This window comes from Hakea prostrata, chromosome 10 (genome assembly GCF_041222555.1).
Source record: "Hakea prostrata isolate BN-2017 chromosome 10, UWA_Hpros_2, whole genome shotgun sequence".
NCBI classification, from domain to species: domain Eukaryota; kingdom Viridiplantae; phylum Streptophyta; class Magnoliopsida; order Proteales; family Proteaceae; genus Hakea; species Hakea prostrata.
Window position 1 is genome coordinate 6,649,040 of NC_142609.1, and position 12,625 is coordinate 6,661,664.

Below are 12,625 nucleotides of genomic sequence, written 5' to 3' on the forward strand. Positions count from 1 at the left end.
TTTCTATGGTGCCAATCACCCCCCACACCTCACGGTGTTCCCTCAGCCTACGGCTGCCAACAAGACTCTCCAAAATTCGATTCTCTCTCTCTTCCCTCTTTCCCTCTATTTATTATCTCAAATAACCCTAACTAACCCTCATTCCAGGAGGCCTCATCCCTAGGGTAACCCTAACTAACCCTCATTCCAGAAGACCTCATCCCTAGGGTAACCCTAACTAACCCTCATTCCACAAGGCCTCATCCCTAGGGTAACCCTAACTAACCTTCATTTCACAAGGCCTCATCCCTAGGGTCCTAACAAAGGGAAAAAAAAAAAAAAAGGAGGATGCTAGCATGGGAAGTCTTGATAACAAGGCAAAAGAAACTTGTGCTCTTACCAGAAGACTACAGGAACTGATAGTTGAAGGAATCAAGGCAAACTGGGATTCAGAAAAGAGGCAACACTTAAAGCTCCAATGATGGAAATACAACATGAAGTCAAGCCTAACAGAACATGGAAGAGCTGCTGCCCATGTCTGCCAAAATAATTTCAGAAGAAATTGTTGAAGACAACAAGCCAAAAAGAGTGGAAGATGAAGAAATTACTCAAATCCATTGAGAAAAGAGTTGCCAAAGCTGAATATGGTGGTACAAAATCTTGCAAAGACATGATCAAGACTGATGGAAATTCTGATCAATTATCCCAAGTGCATGATTGCTAATTTGATCAAGATCATATCAATTTTGTCATGCTGCCATGGTTTTTTGAAGAGAAAGCTCCCAGAGTTGAAGACTTCATTCATTGTGGTGTTGCAAAATTGTTGTGTGTTGAAGGCTGCTACATACTGTTATTCCCTCCACAACAGTACCAAATTTGAGGACGAATTTTTTCAAGATGGAAAGAGTTGATACAGATCCAGCATTGAATCAGTCCATTTTCCTTTGGAATCAACCTAGGGTCAGTAGATATGAGGGTTGGGCCTTTCTTTAATACGTTTGTGTGGCCACAAGACTATTTTATGGGCCCAAAAGTTTAAAATCTAGGTCAAGTACGAAAGTAGGCTAGTTTATTAGTTTAATTGGTTCAATTATGTAAGTTCTGCCCAACTTAAGTTATAAGGGCAGAATAGGCTTTTCTTATGATTAAGTCCTAAGTCAGTTTCCACTTTCCTAGTTTAAATCAGCTTCTAAGTCTTAATTTTAGGACTTCCTATGCAAGGGTATCAATAAGCCCCCCATCAATTAGATTAGAGATCAGATATGAATGAATGAAATTAAGCTTTCCTTTGAGCACTTTGTGTGTTTATTTTGGTTCAGTCAATCAGTTTGAAGATCCAGACCCTAGGAAGTTTCTAGGTGAAATCAGGCACAGACACCTACGAGGCTACGAAAGGTTGAAGATCAGAGTTCCACCTTCATTCTCCGTCTAAGCATTCCATCCTCAAGGCTCCATCTAGATATCTAGCAGCTTACACTCCATTCCCCTCTCATGCCACCCTTTTTTCTAATTTTTCTGGAATATTTTGAGCTCCCATCACACCTAAAATATATGGTCAGATCTACACCAATCTAACCATCAGAATATCAGATCAAGATACAAGCACTTTATTGAATTTTGGTACTCTCCCAAACCCCTAAAACAAGAACCCTCATATCTTCTGATTAAACCATCCAAACCCCGCCAAACTTGGGGGACCAGGTCTCTATATCAGTACCTATATCATCTCCAAGTTTTGCTCCATTTCCCATAACTTTTCATCCCATATCTCAAGAACTTGTGACCTGTCCCATACCACCATATTTTCCACCATTATAAATTTCTCCAAAACTAACTCATCATCCTTGATATTACCCCATACCAATAAATCCAACCAGGCAATTCAAAAGTCACTAACTAAACGCATCCTTACTAGCAAAATCATCACATCACAGCCCATATCACAATTCACAAATAACCTCCATCTCCCATAACCAAAATCTCAAGAAACTCTTTCTTGGTCCAATATGAGTTGGTTCTCTTAAGAGATCTTGGAAGAAGTGGCCCTCATTAACTGGGGCTGTATGTATCACCATCTCCTCTAAAGTGTTCAAAAGTCAAGAGTTAACACAATTTCCTTAAATAATGAATTTTCAGTTTATTTTAACCACTGTTGAATGCAGGAAGGGGAAGAGAGAATCTTCAGACAAATCTAACAAAAATCAAACTTTACAAAGCCAAAGCTGACAAGGGGGCTGGGAGAAGAAAGGAAAAGGAATAAAACTTCAGGTTATATTTTAAATAGAAAATGGAAGTAAAAAAAGAGAACTCTCATACATCCTTTAAAGTGATTATTATCTCGTTGAGAATGAGAAAAGCCTTTGAGTTTCCCTCCAAATCATTCTGCACCCAAAAAATACATAAATAAACTTGGAATCATTTAAAAAAAATACACATGTGGAGTAACTTAAGCATAAATGTCCTATGAACAATAGAGGTAAATTCAGGATGCTGCATTAAATGACGTAAAGTAGTTCAATGAAAAGAACAGTGAATCCAGAATTGATTGCTTCAAGACTTAGACTACTTACAACACACTCATTTCTAAATGTAAATAATTATATATAAGTACTAGAGCAACTATAAATTATTCTTAACTTCAAATAGAGAATGATGCTCATTGTGTGAAGCCATAGCAATACTTCAATCCAGTAAGTGATTTAACCGTGACAAAAAGGAAGGGGAAACTTCGAGGTAGCAACATAAAGGTACAAAGTGTTTTAAATATATCTAATTTAAGCTGCCCAATCCAATGATACTATCCCAGACTAAATAGACAGCCAACTAACAGGCTACACCCTTACTAAATGGAGGCAAGGAGCTGGTTCCATCTAAAAAAGGCAAAAATATTAGTTGCCAGATTAGAAAGGGGTTAAGGATGGATGTAGCAAAAACCCATAATGGTATTGCCCCTACCCCATGCGCATGATTATATTTCAGCGTAAGTGTATTGTCCAAAAGAAATTCATCTGCAAACTTGTCCACCCTTAACTTTTTTTTTTCTCTCCAATCTATCCCTTATAGGAAGAGGAAACCCACAAAGTGGTTCTCTCTCACAAATCCAAACGACACTGATTGATTTAGTATGGAATTCTACTCAGCGAGCTTACATATCAAAAAAGATGAACCTCATTAAAGCTACTCATAGCTTCTTTTAGAATCCCAGCCAGCTCCCTAAAATTAATGAAATTCTTCTCTACCCCAACCCTAAAAAAATGGATGCCTCTTCCTTTTCAAAATTCAGACCCATCTTCTGTTGCAATCCACCTCACAAATTCATTGCCAAAATCCTTGCTAGTAGACTTCAGTTGCTACTCCTCTACCAGCTCGATCCAACGGTCATGGATCTATCTTTACTTTTTTTTATTTGAATAAGTATTTTGTGAGTTCTGATAAGAGTCTCAGTCAGTATGGAAGTCCCTGTGGCCTGAGCTAAAGAGAAGTCTAAGTTCTGGAATTTTGATTCCATCATCTCTAAGTTCTGGAATTTTGATTCCATCTTCATCCCTGAGGCAGCCATTGAAGCTTCTGAATTTCTGCAACTTCTTCAAGGAACACCCTCTGCAAGTAAGTACAGACATTCCCCCACCCCTACCCATCCTTCCCTACCCTTAGCCACCCTCCCAAACCCTAAAACCATAACCCTAATGCTCCTATCACCCTTTACCTATTTTTCTGGAATTTTTCTGCAATTTTTGAGACTTTTCCTTAGACCTAAAATTCAAGGTCAGATCCACGGCAATCTAGCTGTTAGATCTATCCCAAACTTTAAGAACATCATTCCCCTAAGCATAGAGACCTACCCTCCCAGTTTCCGCCCAATTGGACCACAACCCAAACCCTAGTCTAACACTAATCCTCGTTCCAGTGAAACTCACATAACTCCCAAAACTCTCAATCAAACCCTAAACCCTTTTAGGAGTACCTTCTCCTACACTTTCTCTACCTCCCCTCCAAGCCATAACCCTAAACAAGATTTCTAAGCCAATGGAGCAAATTACATATAGACCCCCTAAATCTGTAATCAATTACATCTACCACCCGTAAAAATAAATCAATTACAAATACCCCCTTACTGTTAATATCATCAATTGGCTTTACTACTTAATAGTAAAGGGGTATTTGTAATTGATTTGTTTTCAGGGGTAGTAGATATAATTGATTATAGATCCAGGGGGTCTATACGTAATTTGCCCAAGCCAACTAGTATACCTGTTTTGAGCCCTAGACTTAAAGGATTAATTCTAAAATCATAAAATAATAAAGTCAGAGTTAATTCTAGACCTAAATCATACAAATCCTAGCTTGTAGAATTCTGCAATTACCTCCAGGTTAAAACGGAATACTTTTCATTAAATTACAGCCCTACGCCTAATCTGGCTGAACCCTAAACCCCTTCCTAATTAACCCTAGACTACCCTAAACCTGACCCGAAGACTTGAGCTTAAAATTAGCCTATCCGTGAGGTGTTTGGAGTATTATTTGCAACTGTCCTTTAAGATATTGACCTAAACCGTAAGGTTTTAATCCTCCTAGTGCTGCTGGTTCTAATTGAGAGGATCCTGAAGACTGACCCAGACCCTGGGTTACATCATAGCTCCAACTCGAACTTGGGGAATATAGGGAAATCTTGAAGAGTTGGTTTGGTATGTGTAGGGCAGAAACTAAGGAATCTAGGGTCCAAGAAGGTTTGTTTCATTAAAGATTCTAGCTGTGTCAGTGATGACGAAGTAAGATAGTGACGCAGATCCATCACCTAACTAGAGCCTTCAGACTTGCTGTCCTGCCCTTGGAAGCCCGGGTGAATCCCTTAGGCTTCCTGTCCAGCAGCACTTCAAGTCATTATTGTTTTTCCATAAAGTTTTTTTTTTTTTCCTTTTCAATGTCAGCAATTTCAGACCACAAGGAAAGTCTAGTACTTTTAGGTCCTTTATTTAAAGCCAGTTTTTAATTAATAAAGGAGCCCAAAAATGGGTCCACTAGTCCTTATAAAGGTCAATCTATAAGACCTACTTGGTTGCTGTTTCTAATTCCTAGTTAGCATCTGTTTTGAAGTCCTAGTCTGGACAGGACTGTACTAATATTATTATTAGAACCCCATTGATGGGAGGCACTACAGTACAAAGTAGTAATTTTCTCTCAAGTTTTGTGAGAGCTTCTTATGTGCATTTGATGCCGCAAGTCTGCAAGAACAGGTTTTGATCCAGTCAGTTAGAGAAGGTACAAGATTGGAGAAACTACAAGGTTATAGGCGAGATCAAGCCAAGATGCTTTCTGAGGCTGAACTCACAGCCTTCAAACTCTATTAGTACTCACTCCAAAGCATCTACAAGGCTCCCCATCCAGGTATCTGGCAGCCTATACCCCATCCTTCTTTCCTCTCACTCCCCCCCCCCCCAGCTCACCCCCATTTTCTTGAATTTTCGGACTCCCCAGGGAACCCAAAATCTAGATTATCCATAACTTGAAATTTAACCATCCAAATTTGACAAAACCTGATGAGCATCTCCTAGGCAGCAAGCTCTAGACTAGGTCCAAGTTTCATTCAATTATGAGTCCACTACACCCCCAAAACCCATCTCAAGATATCCACCTGGATCACCCAACTTTGACCCTATATCTTGAACCCCGTTGAAATCTAACCCAAATACCCAATCTATTTGAAGCCTTAACCATCCCATTTGAGATCACTAAGCCATTCTACATCAAGCATTCCATCCCTAGCAGCAAAATCATTATATCGTAGCCCAAACCACAGGAACCTGCCCATAAGGCCATAATTAAACCTACCTAGACCTAACCTAATTTGTCACATAAGTTGGTTGTTCAAGATCTTGGAAGAACTGGCTCTTAGTTGACCATCTATCAGTCTAGCATTACTTCGGGTATCCTTCAATTTGAAGCAATTCTGATGATTATAAATAAATTTCTTACATTAAATAGGGTTTGAGGCAAATATTTGTCTATCAGTTACCAAAAATCCAATCAGTGAAACTTGAATCATAATTAGTATATCGGAATAGAGTAAATGTCTAAAATTTGGCAGGAATCCAATGGATGGACGAGAGTATATCTAAGTACTTGATTTCGGGGTTTCTTGCTACTTGAATTCATAAGGGTTGGATTTAGGGTTTGGATAGCGGGAACGAGTTCCAACTTGGATCGGAATTAGGTTCAATGAGGGGAATCTAGGGCAGTAATTTGGACAGAAACTGATGCTTGAAAACCTGGATATATGGAATTGCAAGTTTACTCATGATGGTGGGATCAATGGGTTGATGGATTAATCAAGAAGCAGAAAGGGGGAATAAAATGAGTGGGAATCAGTGAACCTACAGGATTACTACAGTGTTGATATGATCTTCAATGAAGTACCTTGCAAAATGAAGATAGTAGGACTGATTCCACAGTCAGTTTGATGTAGCCTTTTACCATGGTTTGAGAACTTGAGAGATCCCAATGAGATCTTGGTTTGAGAACTCCAGAGATCCCAGTGAGATCTCCTGAGATATACTGCTTTTTCCGCCAAGCAAGACAAGACAATTGGCGAGAGAAAAAATTAACAAATCTCGCCGAGATCTCAGTCATAACTTCATATATCTCGATCATATATCAGATATCTCAATAATATCTCGGTGACCTTGGTCAAATCTTGAATATCTCTCACTCAAATCTAAGCAAGAGCTTGCTAATATCTTGAATATCTCGGAATTTTACCGTAATTTAATGCTTACCACTCAATTTTGGTTTCAACAAAATAAAATCACCCCAACTCACTATTTTGAGGGATCAAGTTGGTCATCAAGATCAAGATCTAAAACCATGCCTTACTGAGGTTCAACCAAGGCCAAACGCCAAGATCTGAATCAGAACTGAGCCAAATATGCTATTTTGAACAAGGGGCTGGAGGGACTATTTTGTAGGATTGGGGTGAGGTGTTGGCTTTACAGCTTCAAGGCATTACTTGATGATGTAGGAGGAATGACTGATTAAGTTTAAAAGGGTTTGGGTACGTCCTAATTATAGCAGGTGATTGAGTGAAATTAGGACTCTAGGGTCAAAGAAGCTAGGATTTGATTTAGGGCCCACAACATGAAGCAAAGGTAGGGTGCAGAAGAGATGATTTCCTCAAAAGAAGAAGCCAAACTAAAGATTAAGAGCCAACAAAATCCTTAGTTGCCGGTTGATATGGAGTATGTAACAGCAACCGAAAAAGTACACAAAAGAAAGGGGGGACTGGGAGGAAAGAAGATGATGGAGAGGAGGTCCAGATATGATGGAAGAGATCTCAGCAGCTAGGGTTTGACTCACCTACAAGCTCACCCGGATATTAAACACCACGACAACAAGGACATGACCCACAAGTTCTGATTGCCATAATAGAAAAAATAACTGAGTAATAATGCTCTTTGCATAACAGAAATAAAATATCAATATCTGCCAAATCAGAGGATTGAATATAAGGCTACAACTTTGAAACAAAATAGGAAAAGCACTCTCACAACTGAACTAAATCCATTGTAATTCATACTTGAGTTTTAGAAAGCTAGAGCAAAGGAGTTAGAAAATCCTAACTCCTAACAAACTCCAAGAATAACTCTAAACCAATTGAAAGAGCCAAAATAGAAGTCCTAACTAACTTCTAACTGATCCAACTAATTCAAATCAGCACCAAATGAATTCAGAACAGATTTTAGTTAATTATCCACCCATTTTTGTACTCATATACCCATGTTTTAAGTCCATTAAGTTGGTCGATTACATTGGTTACCCATGGAATGAAAAGGCCCACTACTTATTTGACCCAACCATAGGCCTATCCCTAAGGTAATTAAGCCCACAAGGTGTTGGAACTGCATCATAGTTCAAAACACCAACCGGTAATTTAGAGATTACACACCAATGAGCATGCAACCCAGATTTTAAACACCAAATCTAGATTCAACACTAGAAAGCAATTTCTCACACAGAATGAAGGCAGCAACCAAGCTTTGCCCAAGCAAAAACCAATATTTCAAGTCTAATTTCAATCATCCAAAATGGGAGTGTTAGATAGACTTTAATTAGCCAATTACAAATCCCTAATTAGGAAGGAATGCTAATTCTAGTAAACAAAACAATACCTTAAATTGAAAGGTGTAATGCTAACTACCTCAACTCAAGTGACTCCTCAGTAATCACATCACCTCCTGTATTTTCGTACTCAAGCTTAGTACACATCAACTCCTTTGTTTTCGTACTCAAGCTTAGTACTCATGTTTATGGCCCATAGAATATGCCCACTAGCAAATAAACCTATGGAATAAATGCCCAACACCTAAATCTATCAACCCTACATTGATTCCAAGGGAAAATAACACAATTAGGTGTTGGTTCTGCATCACTTCCCCCCCCCCCCCCAAAAAAAAAAAAAAAAAAAAAAAAAGAAGAAAAAGATAATTTTGATAGGATCATCTGGCTCCCCTCCCCCCATTGGGCTCTTTACTACCAGCTCCAAGTAGTCCAACAGCCTATAGGTTTGCTAGGTATTGGCAGGAGCGAACCGACATTGCAAGCCTACACGCGCTAGCATGCCCAGCCCGCTAGGAATTTGTTAAGATCACACAGCCCATGTATCCCTTGGCACAACTTAGTTTGCTTCAACAGTCACATTTCCTATCACTCTGCTGTCAATGTCTAGAAAACTCTCAACCTTTGCCTCTTGTGTCCTTTGTTGAAATGGTGTAGATAAAATTGATTACCTATTCTTCTCTTGGTCACAAGCCTTATCTATTTGGAAGAGTTCATGGGTTCTATTGGGCCCCCTAAGAGGTGCCCCTTATCCTTTGCAAGGGAGTGGTTATGGTTGGATATGACTTTCTCCAGAAGTGTTATTTGTGACATCGCCATCAAACTTCTGTTCGGGGATACCAACCCTCATATTAGAATGAAATGGAATCTTAGAAGACCGATCTCCAACTCCCATTCCATAGACTTAATTTGGAAAGCCAAATTCTTTGATGTCTCTAGAGTCTAAACTCCATATGTCCTCTATGGCTCCTCTCTCTCTCTCCCCCCCCCCAAAAAAAAAATCCCCAAGAACAGCCGAATTATTGTCACCTTGGGCATGGATATCTCCATATTGCAGCATACTAGATTCTCTTCTAAGGCAAGTACATTGTATACAGCCCGTCCCACCCCTCGGGGATTTTTAAAAAATGGAACATTTTTTTGACAAAAGAAAAAAGTACTCTATAGAAATAACACAGGTACAAATACAGAGATCAGTTAATGGTACATTTGATAGTTCCATTACCCTTCCTTACCAGCAGCTTCTAGTGGCCTATGATTAAACCATTTCCCAAGAAAGGTTCTTCAAACCCTACAACCCTAACGTCCTTCCATTTGTGAACTAGGTCAAACAAAATGTGAGTTTGCTCCAAAGGCCAAGATTTTTCCCCAGGTCAATCTAGAAGATCCAAAACAGATGAGTCACTACACATCAACACACAAAACCCTAAGGAGCAAAAAGAAAAGAAAAGAAAAGGATCCCCAACTATGCAAGCGGCAACCCCTGCACCTTCTTTCAGTCCATATGTTGGGCAAAGGGATAATACAATGAACTCTCTCACGGAGAGAATACAGACATCACATGGTCACCCACATTTACTCAATGGTTACTGAATTGCTTGAAAACACGAACAGTGTCATTCTGATGCACTAATTCTTTCATGAATGGTTGCAATTTTTTCAAATCACATAATTTAAGGCTACTTTTGGCATTGTCTCTTTCTGTTCACCTATATCTCTTTTAATTAGATTCAACATGGTCAAATGTTACTTAAACCAGAATAAAAAGGGTAATGACCTTTAAAATATGAACCAACAAATGATGGAAACATGCAAAGCGGTTTTTCAGAGACATGATATCAACAGGTGGCTTCAGAATGAGGAATAGATCCAAAAGCTCATTAAATTTTGAAGACATAAACCATGTATGTTCCTGCAAACAACATCAGAATGTTCAATAAGTAAAAGAGTATAAAATAAATAAATAACTTATGGACCATATAAGTACATTTAAGTTCTCAAGAGACCTCAAATATTCTGCTCAGAGTGTAGTATGCTTCAGGTATACCAATTTCCGAATTTGCCTAAATAACAAAGAGTTGAAAGACAGTTTTAGCACCTGAAGAGGAAGAAGAATGCACTTCTTCAAAATTATTAGGTAAGCCAAAAAAACAAAATTCAAATGAAATTGTACCTGTAGAACAGCCCTGGTGCAGCAAAAAATCAAAGCAACTAGATCCTCATTTGCTCCTTCAACAAGAGAGGATGCAAACTCCATTATCAGACACCTGCATAAAAAGAGAGTTACTAAACTACAAGGTTTCTGTTCTAATTTGTTGTATCATGAAGAAAATCCATTTGTCTAACTCATTTACATATTTCTCAGAGGCTCCAAGACACATCTTTGGTACTGCAACTTATTTTAAAACACAAAGCAAAACTTATTTTAAAAAAAAAAAAAAAAGAGAGAGATACTGCAACAACAAATGCAACTTCATTTCCATCCCAATCCTACACATAATTGGACATTACATAACTAAAACCACCAACATGGAGCTATTAACACACAATCCACTAATTGCCAAAAATTAGTTGAAGCAATACCAAGAATATTTCTAGTGAATTTTACGTATCATTAGTTTAGTTTTGGGTTGGTTTTGGTTTACCTTGTAAAATATATATCAGCTTTAGTTTTGGTTTTGGTTTGGGCTAGTTTTCATATCCATAAAATGTTGTTAAAGTGGAAATAGGAGGAATGTGGAGGGGTTTTATTTTTTTTTTTAAATGCTAAAAAATTTTGTATTAGTTAAGACAACAATTACATAGATTAGCAGTATCTATTACAACAATTGTCTTCTAATAGTCTAAGGCAGATTCAGATGCTATATGATTAAACCATTGTTGGAGTGTTGGCTGGCTGCAGCCTTTGAGGAATGTGGAGGTTGGAGACAGAAAAACAAGGTTTTGTTCTAATTTTTTGTAATTTTACCTCTTAACCCCTACTTAAGCAGCAATTCTGCACGTGATCATTAACATGAACAAAAATTAACAGTTTATGGTGATACATGATAAATCATAAACAACCCTTGATCTATTTATGAATTTATGATTTAATTGATTTATTTTAATGAGAAACAGGGGTCATAAGTCATACCAAATACATCTATTTATGTTTATAGGTTAAATAATCATAAATTTATATTGTACCAATGAAAGCCTAAGGCTCTCTTTTGCATGATTTATAATTATGTTTGTGACCTAATGAGTAATCAATTATGATAATAGGTTATGAGAAATAAACAGTTTTCATTTTGTTACTACTAGACATAGTATATTGAATAACAGGAAATAGGTTTGGTACTGTTGGATGAATAATATACAATGTATCGTTGGTTTGGTCTTGGGTTGGTTTTGGTTTACCTTGTAAAATATATTTTGGCTTTATTTTTTGGTTTTGGCTCGCTTTTATTCATTTGGGTTTGTTTTAATATCCCACAGATATTGTTAAAGTGTAGATGGGAGCAATTTGGAGGTTGGAGAGCAAGAAAAATAAGATTTTGTTCTAATTTTTTTTGTAGTTTTGCCCTTTTACCCCTATTTAAATAGTAATTATGCACATGTTCATTAATGATACACGCACAAACAAATGTTAAAAACAGTTCTTGATCTATTTATGAATTTATGTTAAATAAATTTATTTAATGAGAAATAGGGTCATAAATCATCCCAAATACATCTATTTATGTTTATAGGTCAAGTGGTCAACTAATCTTCAAACTATACTAAATAAAGCCCAAATCAATTAATACATTATTTTCATACTTAGCCTAGATACTCAGCTTTTAGGCTCATGAGAACAAACGCCAACACCCATATCCATCAAACCCTAGATTGATTTCAAAGGATAGTAATATAAAATAAATAAATAAAAAGGAGGAAGAAGAAGAAAGGTCCAATTTGGTGCTGATCTGTACCACCAATTGATTTGTACACCTTTTGACAAATCTGCTGATCAGTTTGGTGACATGTTTATTCGGCCTTGTTTTGAAATATTTCCTTCAGGGGCAGGGCATTTGAAGCTGGGCATGGGCAAAATCTATTTTTCCATCTCAAGAGGGAGTATTAATAGTGTGACCGTAAGGGGTATGTTTGGTATTAGTATTAGCAGATGATGGGTCATGGGAGTCAGTGCTATGTCACTAATACAACTGACTTTTATAGTAAATTCACCCAAGTCAGAATTTTGTAGATACATTGTGGAGGACCACGGTATGGTATTCCATTCCCACCATGAGCTTCTAATTTCTCCATCTTCTCTCTTACCCTCTCTTATTCTTCATTTTCTGTTGTATGTGCATGTTCTGATTCTTTCACTTGGTATTGTTCAAGAAACCAGGTTAATCTTCCTACTTAACAACCTAAGCTTATCAGTGGGGATTCCTTGAAAGTATATAGCCCAATGCCAAGGTCCCAATTAACTGATATGGGACAAATACCCAACATTTTGAAGGTTGGATGTTCATTACTCATTTCTCTTGTATACCCTTTTACATTTAAT

The 12,625-nt window shown here is 37.7% G+C and overlaps 1 protein-coding gene across 1 annotated transcript in view; it reads right to left on the reverse strand.

Moving 5' to 3' along the window:
- LOC149001758 (ARM repeat superfamily protein) overlaps nucleotides 1-12,625 on the reverse strand; it is a 58,154-nt gene that overhangs the window by 22,079 nt on the left and 23,450 nt on the right. Inside the window, exons 9-12 of the mRNA XM_089138084.1 lie at nucleotides 10,262-10,355; nucleotides 10,095-10,151; nucleotides 9,866-10,000; nucleotides 2,296-2,361 (exon numbers count right to left, since the gene is read on the reverse strand). Coding sequence (XP_088994210.1) covers nucleotides 2,296-2,361; nucleotides 9,866-10,000; nucleotides 10,095-10,151; nucleotides 10,262-10,355 — 352 coding nt within the window. The remainder of the gene's footprint in view (nucleotides 1-2,295; nucleotides 2,362-9,865; nucleotides 10,001-10,094; nucleotides 10,152-10,261; nucleotides 10,356-12,625) is intronic.